The 21,469-nt window shown below is 44.8% G+C and overlaps 2 protein-coding genes and 1 long non-coding RNA gene across 9 annotated transcripts in view; 1 reads left to right on the top strand and 2 right to left on the bottom strand.

Moving 5' to 3' along the window:
• LOC105893717 (SEC14-like protein 1) overlaps positions 1-21,469 on the top strand; it is a 436,978-nt gene that overhangs the window by 246,456 nt on the left and 169,053 nt on the right. The gene's annotated exons all lie outside the window — the stretch shown is intronic.
• The window catches only part of LOC105902233 (inhibitor of nuclear factor kappa-B kinase subunit alpha-like), a 39,684-nt gene that overhangs the window by 5,691 nt on the left and 12,524 nt on the right, over positions 1-21,469 (bottom strand). Inside the window, exons 2-9 of the mRNA XM_031561492.2 lie at positions 9,591-9,698; positions 8,474-8,609; positions 7,430-7,624; positions 6,016-6,118; positions 4,338-4,461; positions 2,793-2,944; positions 1,433-1,494; positions 346-455 (exon numbers count right to left, since the gene is read on the bottom strand). Of these exons, the coding sequence (XP_031417352.1) occupies positions 346-455; positions 1,433-1,494; positions 2,793-2,944; positions 4,338-4,461; positions 6,016-6,118; positions 7,430-7,624; positions 8,474-8,609; positions 9,591-9,661 (953 nt within the window). The 5' untranslated portion in view covers positions 9,662-9,698. The remainder of the gene's footprint in view (positions 1-345; positions 456-1,432; positions 1,495-2,792; positions 2,945-4,337; positions 4,462-6,015; positions 6,119-7,429; positions 7,625-8,473; positions 8,610-9,590; positions 9,699-21,469) is intronic.
• LOC116218756 lies at positions 17,111-17,832 on the bottom strand. The gene is made up of 3 exons (XR_004163026.1): positions 17,764-17,832; positions 17,448-17,582; positions 17,111-17,131 (listed from the first exon to the last, which is right to left on the bottom strand). It is a non-coding gene; the product is annotated as an uncharacterized LOC116218756 (long non-coding RNA).

Consider the following 21,469-nt stretch of genomic DNA (forward strand, 5'->3'; position numbering starts at 1 on the left):
CTAATTACATACACAAGCTGTACTGGCCATACAGGTACAGCTGAATCTGCAATAGATTTGGCCCTGGTCTGAAATGACCAGCAGCTCTCCCATCACCAGCAGCTTAAGTGAGCCCATGTTACCGAACATCATCCTTCCTGGAAGAGGCGCAAGCAACATCGCCATGGCAACAGTATCACATGGCATTTTGTCTTGTCATGACTGAGAATTCTGAGCACCTTCATCAAACACTAATTGAAAGGCTATGGTGTGACACGGAGGTGGCAGCTCCTGCTTTTGACACTGGCTCATAGAGACACACACACATCTCTAACCTGGGAGCCCTATTGGCACGACTTCACTCACAGTTTGTCCAGACCGCCTGTCTGACTTCGGGCAAAAGGACTTCTCTGCAGCTCCACAATCTCTGAGTGCAGAGCCACGGTCTCCTCGTCCAGATGACCCACTTCTGCCACCTAGAGGCAGGGAAGGTAAACAGTCACCTTATAAACTCCTCAAAAAAAGTTTGGAAACGTTATTTCGGTCGATTATTCCTCCCCTTTAATAACACCAATTGGTATTGTATTTTGCAGGGGATTTTGGCACATTTTTTTGGGCCACTACCCACACGGTTAGCTGTGTTGCTTATTCCACGAATGCACGATCCTTACAAGTTGTACCTCGTTGTAAAGGTGACTAATCAGGCTTTCCAAAGATATAAAATACAATACCAATTTTGAGGAGTTTAGACCAAATATAATACAACAGTTTGTAGACACAGGCATTTAAGAACAACTGGAGTGGCCCAGATGTAGAGAATTTTAAATCCAGATTAAAAACATTTCTCTTTTCATGGGCCTATGATTGAGCTCTGCACGCTATTTGTAACTATATTACTTATTGTTCAATTATATTACTCTCTTTTAATTACTTCTTCACGTACTTTGTACTTTCTTTTGAATTATATCTTTTATTTTCAATTTTATTTTAATTTCTACATACTACTATGTGTTTTTTATGTAGTATTTCTATGTTTTAAAGTTTTTCACTCTTGCACACTTCGCCTTTATTTACCTTTATTTATGTAAAGAATATGAATATGTGTGTCAATCTCTCTCTGTGTGTGTACGAGTGTGTGTGTGTACGGTGTGTACGAGTGTGTGTGTGTGTGTGTGTACAAGTGTGTGTGTGTGTACAAGTGTGTGTGTGTGTACGAGTGTGTGTGTTTGAAATGTGCTATAAAAAGACACTTGCCCTTCCAAATACATAACTTATACAATACTTAATAATTATTAAGAATAATTAATAATGAGTCATAGCTGTTGGTCAGGTGACATTGGTGAGTCACAAATGCAATAGCAAGTCATACATTTGTGATGATGGATGTGACATGTCATTAAAAGTATTCATTCAGAAACACTCAAGTGAAAGTGAAATGGTAAACACACTGCACCTCTTCCAGAGCGGCCGCTGCCAGCTCACTCTTCTGCCAGGCTTTCAGCATCTTCTCAGAGGCTGGTAGACAGACAGTGGAACTTAGATCATTATCCTTAAAACACTCCACAATTCAAATCAAATCAAACTTTATTTATATGGCGCCTTTCATTAGCCTGACGATGTCATACTCATAATTCTAGTCAGAATATGAGTCTGATACCGCTCCGTTGGACTGTGATTATGGGGCGTGTTTCAACCGAACCAGGAAAAAAAATGCCTCTTCGCTCAATTGGATATATCTAGAACCAATCAGAGCAACGTAGTATGACCATAACGTAGACCGTGGGGCCAGCTGATACATTAAACTTTTACAAGATCCCGTAGGAAGGACGGCAAAAACATAATTTCGATCGACAAATGCCTTGTTTGCGTTTCTCTGTTCCTCTTTCAAAATGAATGTGCTGTCAATGTCTTCTAAAACAGACTCGAATTTCCACATTTCAGCTCTCCAACGGCAGCCATGTTTGTTGAAAACGAATTCACCCCAAAAGCTCTTTGGTGACGTGGTTGATTACGTTAGGGTTGATCATCTGTCCATCATCGTATAAAGCCCGCCCTGACAATTTGATTGGTCTATCTATCTCCTCACAGATTTTTGTGAGGAGATCATTTCTCCCCAACGGAGCGACACCAGACCGAACTTCCCGACCCAAAAAATTGTGGGCGTGGCTAAGTTCGTCTGGCATCCAGGCTAGCCTTTCATACCAGGAGGTAACACAATGCACTTCATTCTACGACTAGAACCAGTCTATATGGCTACTATGTATACATTAAAAACAGTTAAAGCAGCAATACGTAGTTCTGTTCCAAAACTAGCAAGCTAACTACCTAAAAGCCAGCAGAAACCTTGCAAACACCACCAACAGCACAGTTGGCACTGATAGAAGCTTGCCAACACACATTTACTGGTGTCTTTTGGCAGTATAGCTGACAAGGTTATGCTGTGAAAGCTTTTCTTCCATTTTTGCCGGGTATTCCAGCCTGGAAAACAGAACTACATAGTGCATATCCTTGATGGCTAGTGGGAAAGACACAGGTGTTTATCTGTCCTTCACATGACCATCAAAATGAATTTGAGGATGGTACCAAAACGAATTGCCTATAAAACCATACCTCAAAAAGTGTCAAATTGTTGAATAGTGTTGCTTTACAGCAAATGATGCAATGGAAAAAGCTACGCTGATACATCGAGACATGACATAACAACACAAAGGACACAGAAACAGTTTCACAAAGTATATTTAGATTGTTTCTTGGGGCACAAACACCCCTAGATCTAAACCAGGGGTCAGAAGAGACAGGAAGTGTTAACTCACATATTCCGCAGTGCATCTGGTCACTGTACTTCTCAAGGTCGTACTGGATGCAGCTCTTAAAGAAGTCCAGTTTGGACTTCAGCTTATCCGACTCTGCAAACATGGCCTCGTTGCGACACGTCAGGCTGGTGTTGTAGTGAAGCAGACTCAACCTGCCAATGGAGACACTGTTAGTTGGCACAGCCTAGACAACCTGACAGTGCTATTTTTAACTGCCTCTACTACAGTATACTACTATTGTGTACTACTCTTAATAATAAATTATACCCATCTTCTTCTCAAGTTCATCTACAACAGCACCTTCTACAAACCCTGAACAGTACATGTATATATGATGACTTACACATATTTAGGGTCTTAAGACACGCACTGGTCACTTGAAGTATCTTTTAAGGAACTATCGATGTTCAACAGATATGGGTTTTATTCACTGCAAAACAAGGGACCGCCTGATTCTGTTACAGGAGTTAATTTTACTGTAGGAATACAAATCAGACCCTCCTGCAAGATGAGCAAGAAGTACAAAAAGACACAGTAAATCACCCAAACAGTGGCAAGAGCTACGCCAATTAGAGGTGCAATATTGTCAAATTCTCCCTGCAGAGCTCTCCTCTCTCTCTCTCTCTCTCTCTCTCTCTCTCTCTCTCTCTCTCTCTCTCTCTCCCTCTCTCTCTCCAAGTGTTAATGATCTGCCAAAGCTGTGGATCTTAAAGGTGCTAAAGATGGCGTTCTTCAAGTTTGGCGTGCTCGTTAGATTCTGTCACCTCCTAAGAGACTGAACTAAACATGCTGTGGTAGTCGGTACAAATGATGATGCTCTTGATAACATGGGTGTGTTTGGATCATCAAGAGTTCAGTCGGGTATGGAGAGAAGGGAATGATGGGGGACATGCATAGCGTGGAAGGGGGGGGGGGGTCGCTCAAGAGCAGGACTAGATTTAATTAGGTGTAACTGGATTACGGGTCTCCAGATCGCCTGGACTAGACTAGACATATGGATGTGACCAGGGCTACGTTTCAGTAGGCTCCTGACCTCCATGAGTAGTGGCCATTGTCAAGGCTGACCCATTTTCTACACTGACCATTTTCTTGCCCCCTGAAAAAATCCCACAACAAACTCACACGGACTGTACTACATCTCACACATCATCGGACTAGACTACAGGAGCACAGGTCGCCTGGACGAGGCGGAGCTGACAGTCAGAGAGTCAGACAGAGTCTGAGAGAGATGGAGGAGGAGTCAGAGAGATGGAGGAGGAGTCAGAGATATGGAGGAGGAGTCAGAGAGATGGAGGAGGAGGAGTCAGAGAGATGGAGGAGGAGTCAGAGAGATGGAGGAGGAGGAGTCAGAGAGATGGAGGAGGAGTCAGAGAGATGGAGGAGTCAGAGAGAAGGAGGAGGAGTCAGAGAGATAGAGGAGTCAGAGAGAAGGAGGAGGAGTCAGAGAGATGGAGGAGGAGTCAGAGAGATGGAGGAGTCAGAGAGAAGGAGGAGGAGTCAGAGAGATGGAGGAGGAGGCAGACAGATGGAGGAGTCAGAGCTCACATGGCCGCTCTCTGGCCCTGGAAGAGCCAGCAGTAGTCTTCCCTCAGGCTGCACACGTGGTTCACCGCCTCTCCCCACGCCTTCTTCAGAGACGCCACGGGCTTCTGGGACTCTGGGTCCATCACTAACACAGAGAGAGAGAGAGAGAGAGAGAGAACAGGGTCAATCACTAACACAGGGAGAGAGAGAGAGAGAGAGAGAGAGAGAGAGAGAGAGAGAGAGGACAGGGTCAATCACTAACACAGGGAGAGAGAGAGAGAGAGAGAGAGAGAGAGAGAGAGAGAGAGAGAGAGAGAGAGAGAGAACAGGGTCAATCACTAACACAGGGAGAGAGAGAGAGAGAGAGAGAGAGAGAGGACAGGGTCAATCACTAACACAGGGAGAGAGAGAGAGAGAGAGAGAGAGAGAGAGAGAGAGAGAGAGAGAGGACAGGGTCAATCACTAACACGGGGAGAGAGAGAGAGAGAGAGAGAGAGAGAGAGACTGATAGAGGACAGGGGTCAATCACTAACACGGGGAGAGAGAGAGAGAGAGAGAGAGAGAGAGAGAGAGAGACTGATAGAGGACAGGGTCTATCACTAACACGGGGAGAGAGAGAGAGAGAGAGAGAGAGAGAGAGACTGATAGAGGACAGGGTCAATCACTAACACGGGGAGAGAGAGAGAGAGAGAGAGAGAGAGAGAGAGAGAGAGACTGATAGAGGACAGGGTCTATCACTAACACGGGGAGAGAGAGAGAGAGAGAGAGAGAGGACAGGGTCAATCACTAACATGGGGAGAGAGAGAGAGAGAGAGAGAGAGAGAGAGAGGACAGGGTCAATCACTAACACGGGGAGAGAGAGTGAAGGAAAGGATGTCTGCCTGAAAACAGGAGGTCATCTTATTCCAGTAATGTTGATGGCTTTCAGATATATTGGAATATATACAGGCAGTTTGTACACTGTCTATTTCTGTCTATAACCTTTTAAAAAACGAGTTTGGTCTGCCGCTTTTTTTTTCAAGATTTGATAGATAGCTTCACCCTTTTGTGACGACACTAGCGCCTTTCTGCAAAGTTCAGAGATTTTCAACAAGCAGCGCTCGGAGCGGCCGCACAAAAATGGCGGAGCACTCAGAAGAAAGATGCTGCATGGGTACCGCATTCGCTCTCTCCTCATTGGGAAACGATTGAAGAAAGACGCTGGCGCTCGGAAACAAACACTATATGGACACTCAGCCTAACACGTGAAAGATTCACTACCCTCACTTAAAATACACACATGTTGTCTTTCTTACTGTAAGTAAAGGGCAGGGGTGATACTAGGGCCCAGGGACGTGCACAGGTGGGGGCTAAGGTTGCTTGGGCAACTGCCCGTTTGCCCTCCTCGACTGAAGTTGCCCCTCCGAAGGAAATATATATATTTTTTAAATAGTATAACGCTGCAGAACTTCATGTAGGCCTAGATAAAATAATCGCGGAATAAGCGTCCAGGGGACGGGGGCGTGGCGGCGGCGGTTAGTGAGAGTTTCAAGTGATATAGGCAAAATATGCGTCCAGGGGACGGGGGCATGGCGGCGGCAAAAATTAACGTGTTGCTCCTTTTTTCCAGGGCAGAACAACTGCCCTTCAAAATTCTTGTGCACGTCCCTGCTAGGGCCCTTTCAGTGTAAAGTGATTCTGAGCGGGTCCTGCTACTCACTGATAGTGTGGAGTTTGTCTGAGGGCTGCCTCGTGCTGAAAGGGCCCGTGTATTTGGTCAGAGTTTTGTCAAAGAGGAAGACCGTGTTGCTGTCCCAGTCTTTCTGTTAGAAGAACGAGGGGAAAACAAAAGAGATTGACATGGGAATTACCAGGCAATACACACAACTCAGTAATTTCCAGCAACAGCCATTGCCTATGAGACAAAATGCAAACACCATTTATATTTGACTGGTTTAGGTAGTTCTACTGATTAGGTACAGTTACTTTTATATAGAAGGGTCAACACCAAACAAATTGACTTCATAGCAACACATAATCAAAGTAACAAATAAATAAAAAACAAAGAAAAGGTATTTGTTGACAGCTTTGGACAAATGGGTATATCATCATATATAGCATCATTAGTGACACTACTACTGTGAGCATCATTAGTGATACCATTACGGTTAGCATCATTAGTGACACTACTACTGTAAGCATCATTAGTGATACCATTACGGTTAGCATCATTAGTGACACTACTACTGTAAGCATCATTAGTGATACCATTACGGTTAGCATCATTAGTGACACTGCTACTGTGAGCATCATTAGTGATACCATTACGGTTAGCATCATTAGTGACACTACTACTGTAAGCATCATTAGTGATACCATTACGGTTAGCATCATTAGTGACACTACTACTGTTAGCATCATTAGTGATACCATTACGGTTAGCATCATTAGTGACACTACTACTGTAAGCATCATTAGTGATACCATTACGGTTAGCATCATTAGTGACACTACTACTGTAAGCATCATTAGTGATACCATTACGGTTAGCATCATTAGTGACACTACTACTGTAAGCATCATTAGTGATACCATTACGGTTAGCATCATTAGTGACACTACTACTGTAAGCATCATTAGTGATACCATTACGGTTAGCATCATTAGTGACACTACTACTGTAAGCATCATTAGTGATACCATTACGGTTAGCATCATTAGTGACACTACTACTGTTAGCATCATTAGTGATACCATTACGGTTAGCATCATTAGTGACACTACTACTGTTAGCATCATTAGTGATACCATTACGGTTAGCATCATTAGTGACACTACTACTGTTAGCATCATTAGTGATACCATTACGGTTAGCATCATTAGTGACACTTCTACTGTTAGCATCGTAGCATTACTGTTAGCATCATTAGTGATACTACTACTGTTAGCATCATTAGTGACACTACTACCGATAGCATCATTAGTGATACCATTACGGTTAGCATCATTAGTGACACTACTACTGTTAACATCGTTAGTGACACTAGTACTGTGAGCATTATTATTTTTCTTAGTGTTGTACTCATCCTCAGCCATTCTCTCTCTCTCTCTCTCTCTCTCTCTCTCTCTCTCACCAGGCCTTCCGTGACGCACTGTCTGGCCGGCTTCCTGGGGTCCAGGGACACCCCGACCTTCAGCAGGATCTCCTGGTCGCGGGCCGCCACGCCAGTCTCCCTCTCCACCCGGGTTTGGAGGCTGTTCACACTCTCGTCCGGAGACAGCGGGAAGGAGTGCAAACGTGCCGTCCCCATGTTCAACACGTGTACCACCTTCATACAGGGAGAGGGGGCAAAGGTCATGGTAGAGGAAGATGATGGTGATGATGAAGAACATTTTTACCTATAGGATTCATTCATTCATTCATTCATTCAACTTTATTTCGCCATGTATACAGATACTAGGAATTTTTTTGGGTATTCTCCATGCAGGCTATAGTATCACCAAACTATCTCCTGCACGAGATCTCCACGGCCGCTACACAAGCGCCATCGGATGGATGGAGAAAGATGATAATGCATGTGTGTGGGACCCAATAGATTGAAGTGTACTTGGGTATGATGTACTTGGGAGATAAATTGAAGGTTTTAAAACAATGTTCCTCTCATGGAAGAACATATACCGGGTAAGAACACTGACCCTAACAAACATTTTTGAAATGCACCTACATAAGAAACAATAGCTCTTTCTCTTCCTACATATATATGTACATACATGCACACATACACTCTCTCTTACACACACACCAACACACACACACACACACACACACACACACACACACACACACACACACACACACACACACACACACACACACACACACACACACACACACACACACACACACACACACACACACACACACACACACCCACACCAACACCCACACCCAAACGCAGGAATAATGGTTTATTTATTTCTGAAAGAGTTCAATTCAATTTAATTCAATTGCATTTATATAGCGCCAAAACAACACAATTCTATGTTAATCAGGAAAAAAACCTTAAGCAGAACTGAGGCACATAAGGGGGGACCCATCTGCTTGAGACAGGAAGTGAAGGGGGGGTCGTGTGGCAGAAGTGGAGGGGGGGGGGGGGCGAGAGAGAGAGCTCACAGACCTTGAGACTAAGCAGCTGGTCGAGCAGCTCAAAGCAGAGAGGTTTCTTGGTGTTGGGGTGAACCACACCCCCCCTCTTGACAGGGTCCCACTGTAGCATCAGCTGTAGTATCTTTTCTAGAGGCTCAACCACAGCCCTACAAACACACACACACACACACACACACACACACACACACACACACACACACACACACACACACACATGTATGGACGTACGGATGGACACACACACACACACACGCGTATAGATGTATAGATGGACACACACACACACACACACACACACACACACACACACATGTATGGACATACAGATGGACACATAGACACAGATACACAGAGTTAGTGTGTGTGTGAGTGAGTGTGTGAGTATGCACAAATGTCTGTCGGAGGACACATCCACAACACTTTGTTGATAAAAGGCATATATCAGTTTTCTACAAATTCTACAAGTATACAGGCAGCCGGGGCTTTATGGATCCTCCCTATACCCTAATGGTTGACTTATAGGTCAAAGGTCGGTAATGCTCTGTAGTAGGAGTGAGTCTGTAGTATTGTCTGTGTATGAGTGAGTCTGTAGTATTGTCTGTAGTATTGTCTGTAGTATTGTCTGTAGTATTGTCTGTATATGAGTGAGGAGTGAGTCTGTAGTATTGTCTGTGTATGAGTGAGTCTGTAGTATTGTCTGTAGTATTGTCTGTGTATGAGTGAGTCTGTAGTATTGTCTGTAGTATTGTCTGTAGTATTGTCTGTAGTATTGTCTGTATATGAGTGAGGAGTGAGTCTGTAGTATTGTCTGTAGTATTGTCTGTAGTATTGTCTGTGTATGAGTGAGTCTGTAGTATTGTCTGTAGTATTGTCTGTAGTATTGTCTGTATATGAGTGAGGAGTGAGTCTGTAGTATTGTCTGTAGTATTGTCTGTAGTATTGTCTGTAGTATTGTCTGTGTATGAGTGAGGAGTGAGTCTGTAGTATTGTCTGTAGTATTGTCTGTAGTATTGTCTGTATATGAGTGAGGAGTGAGTCTGTAGTATTGTCTGTAGTATTGTCTGTAGTATTGTCTGTAGTATTGTCTGTATATGAGTGAGGAGTGAGTCTGTAGTATTGTCTGTCACCTGCTGAGGTGGTGGGGTTGGGGCAGACAGGTGGAGAACACAACCTCTCCATCCTCATCCTCCTCAGCCATGATGTCCTCCGACCCTTTATCTTTGACTGTTTCCACCCTGGGAGGAAACACACACACACACACACACACACACACACACACACACACACACACACACACACACACACACACACACACACACACACACACACACACACACACACACACACACAGTCACATCAGCTGGTAAAAGTGTTTCAAATATCAACAACCTTTCGCCGGCATCACGGGCCTTCAGCGTCATCTACGCGTCACATATGCGTGTGTCATACATACAGGACAATGCCATTTTGTCTCTGGAGGATTACTAGACAAAACAGAACACGGGACATAACAAACTACCAAAACATAGACCAGGACGGATTCAATAGCTGCCTGAAGAGTAGCAATTCAAACAGGTGTGGTCAGAGGCTTAACCAACCTGGCTGTTCCATAAATTATTTTATCACTATTAATACTAAAATAGTATCATTGCCAATAATAGAATACAAAGAAGAACATGGTTTGTTTCATATAGCACTTCAGTTTTGATTATTTGTTGCTATGAGGTCAATTAGTTTGGTGTTGACCTGCTATATAAAAGTAATTCTACTTATTGTAAAGTCAAATATAAATGGTGATTGACAGCTTCTGCGTCATTCAATTGCATTTAGCCTATTAAGCAATGGCTGTTGCTGTGCTGGAAATGACTGAGTTGTGTGTATTGGTTGGGTTATTCCTGTGTCAATCTCTTTTGTTTTCCCTCTGTCTTCTAACAGAAAGACTGGGACAGCAACATGGACTATATACCCATTTGTCCAAAAATGAAATATAAACCCAAGCTCTCTTCTTTACGATGCTATACGGAGAATGAGCAATCCAGAGGGCTCAGAAAAGACTGACAGTGTTAACCTACCACTGAACTGGTTGGAGGTTGTGTTAACCTACCACTGAACTGGTTGGAGGTTGTGTTAACCTACCACTGAACTGGTTGGAGGTTGTGTTACCCTACCACTGAACTGGTTGGAGGTTGTGTTAACCTACCACTGAACTGGTTGGAGGTTGTGTTAACACAATCTCTACTTGTGATATTAAGGGGTTAGATTAAATATATCTCTGGAGTTTTATTTTCTATCTTATGCTATGCATTTTATGTATTCAATTTTATAATTTGAATTATAATTATTATTTAATTTTTTTGCACTATATCTGAGTTATGTTTCTTTGATGTCTATTTTTATGTGCATGTCATTTCTTTGTGCATATTATGTATTTGCTGTAAAGCACTTTGAGCTGCATTCTTTTGCTTGAAAGGTGCTGTATAAATAAAGTTTTATTATTATTATTTTATTATTAACCTACCACTGAACTGGTTGGAGGTTGTGTTAACCTACCACTGAACTGGTTGAAGGTTGTGTTAACCTACCACTGAACTGGTTGGAGGTTGAGTTAACCTACCACTGAACTGGTTGGAGGTTGTGTTAACCTACCACTGAACTGGTCGGAGGTTGAGTTAATCTACCACTGAACTGGTTGGAGGTTGTGTTAACCTACCACTGAACTGGTTGGAGGTTGTGTTAGCCTACCACTGGACTGGTTGGCGGTTGTGTTAACCTACCACTGGACTGGTCGGAGGTTGTGTTAGCCTACCACTGAACTGGTTGGAGGTTGTGTTAGCCTACCACTGAACTGGTTGGAGGTTGTGCAGAAAGGGTCTGAGTCCACAGCAGCATTCAAAGATCATGGTTCCGAAACTCCAGTAGTCCACAGTCCCTGTGTATGGCTCGGTATAAAACAGCTCTGGAGCCTAAGGTCAGAAGAAGGAACAGAAACTGAAAAGTCATGTCCCGTACATTCCAACTGCACAAGACAACACCAACAGAACACGTTACAGTCTGGTTTTAGTGGTTCAGTTTGAGGATATTAAAGTAGCAGTGGCTGTTAAACATTTATTGAGAACTTCCAACCTTCATTGTAAGACTTTCAAATGTGGTATCCTACACATGCATTCTTGTGTTACTTGTTCAAAAAACGCAGATGGGGAAAAAATGAGAAAGAATCTTTTTAGCAAGGTGTGGAGACAGAGGGAGTGTTTAAGTTGTGGAGACGGAGACAGAGACGGAGACAGAGACGGAGGGAGTGTTCGAGGTGTTCAGGGTGTTCAGGGTGTGGAGACGGAGACAGAGGGAGTGTTCAGGTGTGGAGACGGAGTGTTCGAGGTGTTCAGGGTGTGGAGACAGAGGTGTGGAGACGGAGACAGAGGGAGTGTTCAGGTGTGGAGACGGAGTGTTCGAGGTGTTCAGGGTGTGGAGACAGAGGTGTGGAGACGGAGACGGAGGGAGTGTTCAAGGTGTTCAGGTGTGGAGACGGAGACAGAGGGAGTGTTTAGGGTGTGGAGACAGAGGGAGTGTTCGAGGTGTTCAGGGTGTGGAGACAGAGGGAGTGTGGAGACAGAGACAGAGGGAGTGTTCAGGTGTGGAGACGGAGGGAGTGTTCGAGGTGTTCAGGGTGTGGAGACAGAGGGAGTGTGGAGACAGAGACAGAGGGAGTGTTCAGGTGTGGAGATGGAGGGAGTGTTCAGGGTTTTTAAGGTGTGGAGACAGAGGTGTGGAGACAGAGGGAGTGTTCAAGGTGTTCGAGGTGTGGAGACGGAGACAGAGGGAGTGTTCAAGGTGTTTAAGGTGTGGAGACAGAGGTGTGGAGACAGAGACGGAGGGAGTGTTTAAGGTGTGGAGACGGAGACAGAGGGAGTGTTCGAGGTGTGGAGACGGAGTGTTCGAGGTGTTCAGGGTGTTCAGGTGTGGAGACGGAGACAGAGGGAGTGTTCAAGGTGTTCAGGGTGTGGAGACGGAGACAGAGTGTTCAAGGTGTGGAGACAGAGGGTGTGTTGAAGGGAGTGCTCAAGGTGTGGAGACGGAGACAGAGGGAGTGTTCAGGGTGTTTAAGGTGTGGAGACAGAGGGAGTGTTCAGGGTGTTTAAGGTGTGGAGACAGAGGTGTGGAGACAGAGACGGAGGGAGTGTTTAAGGTGTGGAGACGGAGACAGAGGGAGTGTTCGAGGTGTTCAGGGTGTGGAGACAGAGACAGAGGGAGTGTTCAAGGTGTTCAGGTGTGGAGACAGAGACGGAGACGGAGACAGAGGGAGTGTTCAAGGTGTTCAGGTGTGGAGACAGAGACGGAGACGGAGACGGAGGGAGTGTTCACCAAGTACTGCAGAGTCCCCACAAAAGAGGTGCACAGACTACCCTGGTCCAGATCTTTGGCATAGCCCAAGTCAATGATCTTGTGAACCAACTAGAAGAGAAAACACACACACACACACACAAAGACAGACACACACATACACACACACGCACACACAGACAGACACACACATACACAGAAAAAACACAAAAAAAGAGAGAGAAAGTGAGATAGATTGATATTAATTCATTCACAAATGACACATCTTACTTCAGAACTGCCAGCTCAGTGATGATTCAGCCCGTGATGGTTGACCTACCCTTCCATCGACGTCCTGCAACACAATGTTCTCTGGTTTGAGGTCTCGATGAATGATCTTGTTGTCGTGAAGGTACTGAATACCAGAGCCTGGCACACAATGTAGATAAGAAGAGCGATCATGACACAATGAATGACAAACAACTCAATAGAACCCCGATTTGCGACTTCACTACTTGTGTGCGTTAGAAAGTGGGTGTAAATATGTAAATATTATTCTCAGGTTTTTAGTTGGGGCGACAGTGGTACAGTGGTAGAGAAGTCGTTTAGTAATCAGAAGGTTGCTAGTTCGATTCCCTGTCAAAGCGTCCTTGAGCAAGACACTGAACCCCTAATTGCTCCTGATGTGCAGTGTGCCATCAGTGTAAAGGTAAAATGTAAAATGTGTATACAATGTAAGTCGCACATATGTAAGTCGCTTTGGATAAAAGCGTCTGCTAAATGACTAAATGTAAATGTAGTTGTGATGGCGTTATAGTGTTTCATAACTAGTCAGAGTTATAGAACATAATTCTGACCAAATAGAATATAATACTGACCAAATATAATATAATACCGATCAAACAGAATAAAATACTGACCAAATGTAATATAATTCTGACCAAATAGAATATAATTTTGTTTAGAGTTCAGAGATCAGAAAACTCCACTCTGTGACTTCAAAGCAGCACTTTAAAGGTAGAATCACGGACTACACCTTTAATTTTATGTCAGAGTTACTTGACATGGCACAGGTACAGTACATGGCTTGGTGGCCTTTGTGGCATTCTGTGGAGCAACAGCAGTCTACCATATTACATGTGGGGGGCAAGGTAACCTACAATGCATTCTAAGATATTTGCACACGTTCTGTTAGCACTAGCACTAACAAATGATATATTTGGCACTCATCGGCTAAAGATGCTAGCCAAGGCGATGCTATGTCTGCACTGCAAATAAGCAGGTTCTTTCTCATTGTTTTGGATTTGGATTTTCACACGTTCAGTGAACGTACTGGAGTGGATCCTTTGAGATAGATACTGCCAAATACTATGCAAATAGGAGCGTGTGTGTGTGTGTATGTGTGTGTGTGTGTGTGTGTGTGTGTGTGTGTGAAAAGAAAAGAGAAAGAAAAAGAGAGACAGATCAGATTCACGTTTATGGCATGATTGCATTCATAAAATTAGTTCAGCTGTTCTGTTATTCATTGATAAAAAAAACGTAGGTCACACACACAAATCAGTCATACACACACACACACACACACACACACACACACACAAATCAGTCATACATACACACACACACAAATCAGTCATACACACACACACACACACAAATCAGTCATACACACACACACACACACACCCACAACCACACACAAATCAGTCATACACACACAAAACAGTCAGCAAAGGTCACCTGCAAACATGAGCACCTCAGACCATTCACATAAACATTCAAACACACACACACTCACAGAGAATGAGTCATGAGGACACACACACACACACACACAAACACACACACTCACAGACACACATAAACACACACACACACACACATCTAAGCGCTCACAGAGAATGAGTCATGAGGTCACACACACACACACACACACACACACACACACACACACACACACACACACACACACACACACACACACACACACACACACATAAACGCTCATAGAGGACTCGTACCAACATCATGCAGCAGCTCCAGCACGTTTACCTCCCTCAGTCCACAGGTGTTCTCTGGCCTGCCCAGCAGCTGTACAACAACAACAACAACAACAACAACAACAACAACACCACACTGAGGTTTCAGTCTCTAGGCAATAGAGCAGCTGTACAACAACAACAACACGACACAGAGGTTTCAGTCTCTAGGCAACCCAGAGTTCTTCAAACATTCACAGTTGCTACCCGTGTGCTCTGAATGGAACTGGTCAAATTGGCCTTGTAAAGGCGGGCAGCAGTAACTGTGTACCTGGAAAGGATACAGATATAACTTTGGGGTGTTTGCAGTAACTGTGTACCTGTAAATGGTACAGATATAACTTTGGGGTGTCAGCAGATTGTCCTTCACGAGTCTACAGCTAATCCTGAAGCACAAAGAGACATCACACACACACACACACACACACACAAACACACACACACAAACACACACGTACACACACACAGAGACACACACAACAAGCAGCATCGGTTGCCTTGGGAACCGCAGCCGTTAGAAAGTGCTGATGAAGCCTCTGAACTAAAAGTTTGTGATGCCTGCACAGGTTGCCTACATTTCCTACGTGAAGGTCTGATCTACTGAAGGTGCACAATCTTCTAAACATAATGCGGGTGCCTAGTGCTGGTGTCACTCATCTCCGCATGATTTATTTCTCGGTCTTTCGACAGATCCAGATGGAAGCTGGCCTGGGTCCGGCCCATAGCTGTGGCTGCCCCTGTGTGCTGTGTGCTGTGTGCTGTGTGCTGTGTGCTGTGTGCTGCCCCTGTATGCTGTGTGCTGTGTGCTGTGTGCTGCCCCTGTGTGCTGTGTGCTGTGTGCTGTGTGCTGTGTGCTGCCCCTGTGTGCTGTGTGCTGTGTGCTGTGTGCTGTGTGCTGTGTGCTGTGTGCTGCCCCTGTGTGCCGTGTGCCGTGTGCTGCCCCTGTGTGCCGTATGCCATCCCTGTGTGCTGTGTGCCGTGTGCCATCCCTGTGTGCCGTGTGCCGTGTGCCGTGTGCTGCCCCTGTGCCGTGTGCCGTGTGCCCTGTGCCGTGTGCCGTGTGCCGTGTGCCGCCCCTGTGTGCCGTGTGCCGCCCCTGTGTGCCGTGTGCCGTGTCTCACCTTGCGCAGGTCCCCTCTGGAGCAGTACTCCATGGCCAGCAGGGGCAGTCTGTTCAGGGAGATGTGTGTCATGTCCTCGGGAACTTCCCTGGCCGTCACCACGTTTGGATGTTTCAATCTGTGAGCGAGACAGCGAGAAAGAACACGTTGTTACACAACCACAAATTATATTATAATCCATAGAATATCTTAGAATAGGATAGAAAAAAATCTACAACATACTGTTCACAACTTTCTACCCATTCAAACTGTACTGGTGAATATTTAGAACTAATATTGTTTCTGCTGACATTGACACTGAAAGCGGCACTTTTTTTTCAGCTCAGCAGCCAATCAAACTACTCCCTTCCCTTCGATACTCCTGAAGAAATGTGTTGATTGGCTGGAATAGTGTATGGCTCGGTCCGAGCCACTTTGTTTCCCATGTACAGAGCCAGGACTGTGGATGAACACAGGAGGTTTTTTTTTTTTAAGCGCACACTGACAGCTAAACGATGGTGAGGAACACTTAGCTGAATTTGACAAAAAGTGTATTGGTTTAGAATTGTGGACCTCGCCTTTAAAGTTGGGACAAGATGTTAGTCAGCACATAACGTTCTACTGAATCTAATGTCAGATCAAGACCAGATTCATGTCAGACCTGTTTCAGAGCTTATGGTCTGGGGTTTAGTCCTAAAGCTTTAGCATCTAAGGCTAGACCAACTGCCTGAGTATACATATTCTCATTTGTAGTTCCACGTTGGTGCAACGAACTGCCTAGTACTACCAGAGCAGGGGGTCCCTCTCTACCTTCAAGAAGCTTTTGAAGACCCAACTCTTCAGAGAGCACCTCCCTTCCTAACTGGCACCTGACCAGCGCTTAACTTGCACTTCAGCAGTTACATTCCTGCACTTCTTTTTCCTTGTTTCTAGGTCGTTGTTTTCTAATTCTCATGTAAAGTAGTATTTATTGTTTACACCATGCTTTTTATTGCTCTTAGCTTGACTGTTCTCTCCCTTGTACGTCGCTTTGGACAAAAGTGTCTGCTAAATGCCTACACCGCTGGCTCTATTAGAAGGAGGTACGAGGAAAGAGGAAGGAGGAGGACCACTGACTTCTTCATTATCTGGATTTCCCTGCTCCATCGGTCCGTATTGCGTGGCGTCAGCTCCAGGCGACCACTTTGAGAGCGATCTTCTCCTCTGCGTTTCCTGAAAAGAGACCCACAACTGACTCCCTTACGACAGCTACAGCGGGTAGTCCAAGCCATCTACGAGACATTACATTATATGTGACGTTTGTCGGAAGAAGGAAAAAACTGTTTCATGCACATGAAGCCTGAAGTGGTTCAAAATGAAAAAAGAACGCTCTACTATGACATAGCATTGGACCAAACTTCACTGATGAAATTGTCAGTTTCAATACTGGGAGATAGCCTATTCCATCAAATAACGTTGGGCAACGTCAACCACCTGATATCTTAGTTAAAACACAGGTCTGACTGATCTTGAAATGCGGATAACTTACCATGTTTTGAAACAAGTACACATGTGCAAATCCTCCAAACCCCAGGTTCTCCAACAAATTCCATGGTCCACAGGTTTGAATCTGACCGAAAGGCGGCAGCTCCATAGCCATCGCCATAATCGGGTCATACGAAACCTTAATAATAAACGCATTTTAGTACATGACAGGTCGGTAGAGTCATGATCACAAGGTGCCAAGCTAATGCAGGGTTTCGTTTTAGTAGCCTAAGCGAGGCCACTAGCTGCCACGAAAATACCATCGGATATCGAAAATATAAGGGAGAAGTTTAGAACAACGACCATCAATCAATACTCACCTAATGACAGGGTCTTCGTTTTTACAGAGTGTATTCCCAGTATTGGCTCATGATACCCATTCATCCATCGCTGACAGATCCGAGTCGATGCTGGGTGGATTGCTTCGGCCTGCCCGAATGTAAACACTGAGTTGAACCTTGTACCTTGAACGAGGTAACTGGGCCAACATGGAATTCTTGCCTACACTACATCATTTGCTACATGTATGATTAGCCTGGTAAATGAGCCGGGCGTGGCTATATGGCTTTGTTACACAGTGTGCTCATATCCCGTTATGTTCTGGACGCAAACGAGCTAGCCAATGATGGGAGCATTGCTACAGCCTCTGGAGTGTGGGGGCAACACATCTGTGTGCGTGCGCGTCAGCGTGTACTTTCCCTTTCGTGATGTCACCGCAAGAGGCACTCGCAGAAGCATTCGCATTCTTCCTACTGCGGCAAGAATCTAGACATATAGGCACGCCGAGCTCTCAGAGTTCTCACAAAACTATTCGTGTATTGTCTCATGTTAAGTTCCGCATAGGTCTTCAATACACAAGCGTACTCCTGGCCATTTGCCCTTTCCTGTAATAAAACCCTGTCGAAGGCGATCAAGATTGTATTAACTGGTAAAATACAACCGACAATAAGCCGTTTTGTTGCAGGTGTTTATTAAGTAAACCTAAGTGACACCTAGTGGTGACTGGTAGTATTGCATAGCCTATTGCCGAATGACATTCAAGCACAGCTTGAGGGTGCCAATGATAATAATAAATACATTTGGCTGTAAAACCAGATTTGTTTTATTCTTTAGAAAACACAGGGTGTAGCCATTTCTACAGGGCCTTACATGGCTACTGTGAATAAACTTAAACATAAACATTCAGACTTGAGCTCACATAGTTGATGAGTGCGTATGCTAATACAGTGCCCTCCGCAATTATTGGCAGCCCTAGTGAATATGAGCAAAACAGGCTATAAAAAAATATGTCTTTGCTGTTTATCCTCTTGGATCTTACCTTTTCATTGAAGTAAAATTATTGAAAGAAAAAAAAACTGTTGACATTAAATAAATATTTTTCCCCAAAACATGTGTGCCACAATTATTAGCACCCTTAATTTAATGTTTTGTGCAGCCTCCCTTTGCCAAGATAACAGCTCTAGGGGTGCCAATAATTGCGGAGGGCACTGTATGTGTGAGTGTTCAGGTTTTACATATTATACTGTCTCATATCACAAACCACAGAATACTGAATTAGCCCTGCCTTATTCTCTCTCTCTCGTGCACACACACACACACACACACACACACACACACACACACACACACACACACACACACACACACACACACACACACACACACACACACACACACACACACACACACACACACACACACGCACACACACACACACACACACACACACAAATGGTTTTCAGTGCAGTACAGTGTGTATAACATACACTAAACCTGCCTGTGACCTGTGTTGGTTTGACCTGTTGGTTATGTTTGAGGTGCAGATTGGCGGGCTGTGCATCAGTCACACAAATACTATCTCGGGCTCATCAAACCCCAAACTCCCCCTCAATTCCTTTTTTTGTCTGCCTTTTATCAAGCCGCTTCTATTTCAATCTGCTAAAACCTCACCATAGACTTCTAAATGGCCCAGTCGAGCTGCAACCCTATCTTAATAAGTCACTGTACGTTTGAGACAGGTTTACTTTGAGACACGTTTAGAGCTGATACGGGAGACTCAAGTAACGTTAACCGTCACACACTGGTGAGAGACTCAAGTCAACCTTCACACACACACACACACACACACACACACACACACACACACACACACACACACACACACACACACACACACATTTCACACGCACACACACACATTTAACACGCACACACTAACACACCAAATAAAGCGGTTATAGCAGGGCGTTGCACACATTTCTTCTTCCTCTCTCTGCCCGGTCTTACAAGAGCCTCCTCACTGGCTTGTCATTTCAGGCCTGTGAAGACTACAGATGGCCACCCCCCCCTCCACACACACACACACACACACGTTCAGACATGTGACAATGTCTTTTGACCAGCTCAAGAATGCACACGAACACATGTGCACAAACCCACACACCTTCACCACAGCCACGTGAGTATAACCATCTTCAGAGACCCGTCCAAACACGCATATGTACACACAATCAGGGTCGGACTGGAAACCAAATTGGGCCCTGGCAATTTTCGTCTGAACTAGTCCCATTTCCCCACAACATGCGCACCGTAATATCAGGCTATTTATAGGCTAAGCAAAAGTTGGCAGAGCCTACGTTGGCAGAGCCGCTTGCATTGAAATGCTTTCTTTACAAGTGTTTTTTGTTGTCCTAGTTTGTATGGTGCTTACATTTTTTTTATAAAACTTGTCTGGTTTTGGGCGCGCAAAATAATTCATGGCAGTATGATGTGTCCCCTCTGGCCGTTCACACTATTCACTACATGCAGAGTCACCTGTGCGGTGGACACACACACACACACACACACACACACACACACACACACCTCTGCGCTCATGTCACCTGTGTGGTGGTCACACACACACACACACACACACACACACACACCTCTGCGCTCATGTCAGCTGTGCGGTGGTCACACACACACACACACACACACACACACACACACACCTCTGCGCTCATGTCACCTGTGCGGTAGTCACACACACACACACACACACACACACACCTCTGCGCTCATGTCACCTGTGCGGTAGTCACACACACACACCTTCTCGCCCCTTCTCTCCGCTGGAATCTTCCTTCGTCCAGGCTCTTTCCTCAATCCCTTAATTGCGGCGTCGGTGCGCTTTATTTGCCTGGCACTGGTATCGGTAAGTTTATTTTTTAATAAAAACTTTATCATCTTCAGCCTCAAAATGTTTTTTTTCTTTTTCTCTCTGACCATTTCTGCACCACCTTTTCTTGTTTAGGACCCTTTATCCATTTGTATGTTTGACTGCTGTCTTCATAATAGCAGAGCCCCTATTACAAGTACTCTGATAATAGCTTCTTTCTGTCTTGATTTGATTCTTTCCCGCCTGACCTTTGACATTACGTGGATGGACAGACACACTTGAAGGGATGGGGGAAGGTGCCACCAGTAGAGCTTCCAGCACCTGCCCATCCTATTTGACCTTTGACATTACATGGATGGACAGACCCACTTGAAGCAGGGGGTGGAAGGTGCCACCAGTAGAGCTTCCAGCACCTGCCCATCCTATTTGACCTTTGACATTACGTGGATGGACAGACCCACTTGAAGGGGGTGGGGGAAGGTGCCAACAGTTGAGTTTCCAGCACCTGCCCATCCTATTTGGGATCATGTGATGGAGATAATTTCCAAGCACTGTTAATGACTTAAGAATATATGAATCAAGTGCCTTGTATTAATATATTCCTTGTATGAATCATGTACTTATGTAAGCAGGAACATGGCTTTTCTCTGTTTCTGCGTGTGTGTTACTTAGATTATTAGGTGCCACTTAGTCTGCATACCGGTATGTACAAGAGCATGTTTAGACCAGAAGGGTCGAACTGTGCTTCTTCCGACCTTGCAAAACTTCCATCCTTTCCTCGGACGTCAGAAATCCACCACGTGGTTATCCCTGCTGAACGCTAAACTTCTGTCTATATAAACCTTGTGCGATGTGTTTAATATTGC

This window comes from Clupea harengus, chromosome 23 (genome assembly GCF_900700415.2).
Source record: "Clupea harengus chromosome 23, Ch_v2.0.2, whole genome shotgun sequence".
NCBI classification, from domain to species: domain Eukaryota; kingdom Metazoa; phylum Chordata; class Actinopteri; order Clupeiformes; family Clupeidae; genus Clupea; species Clupea harengus.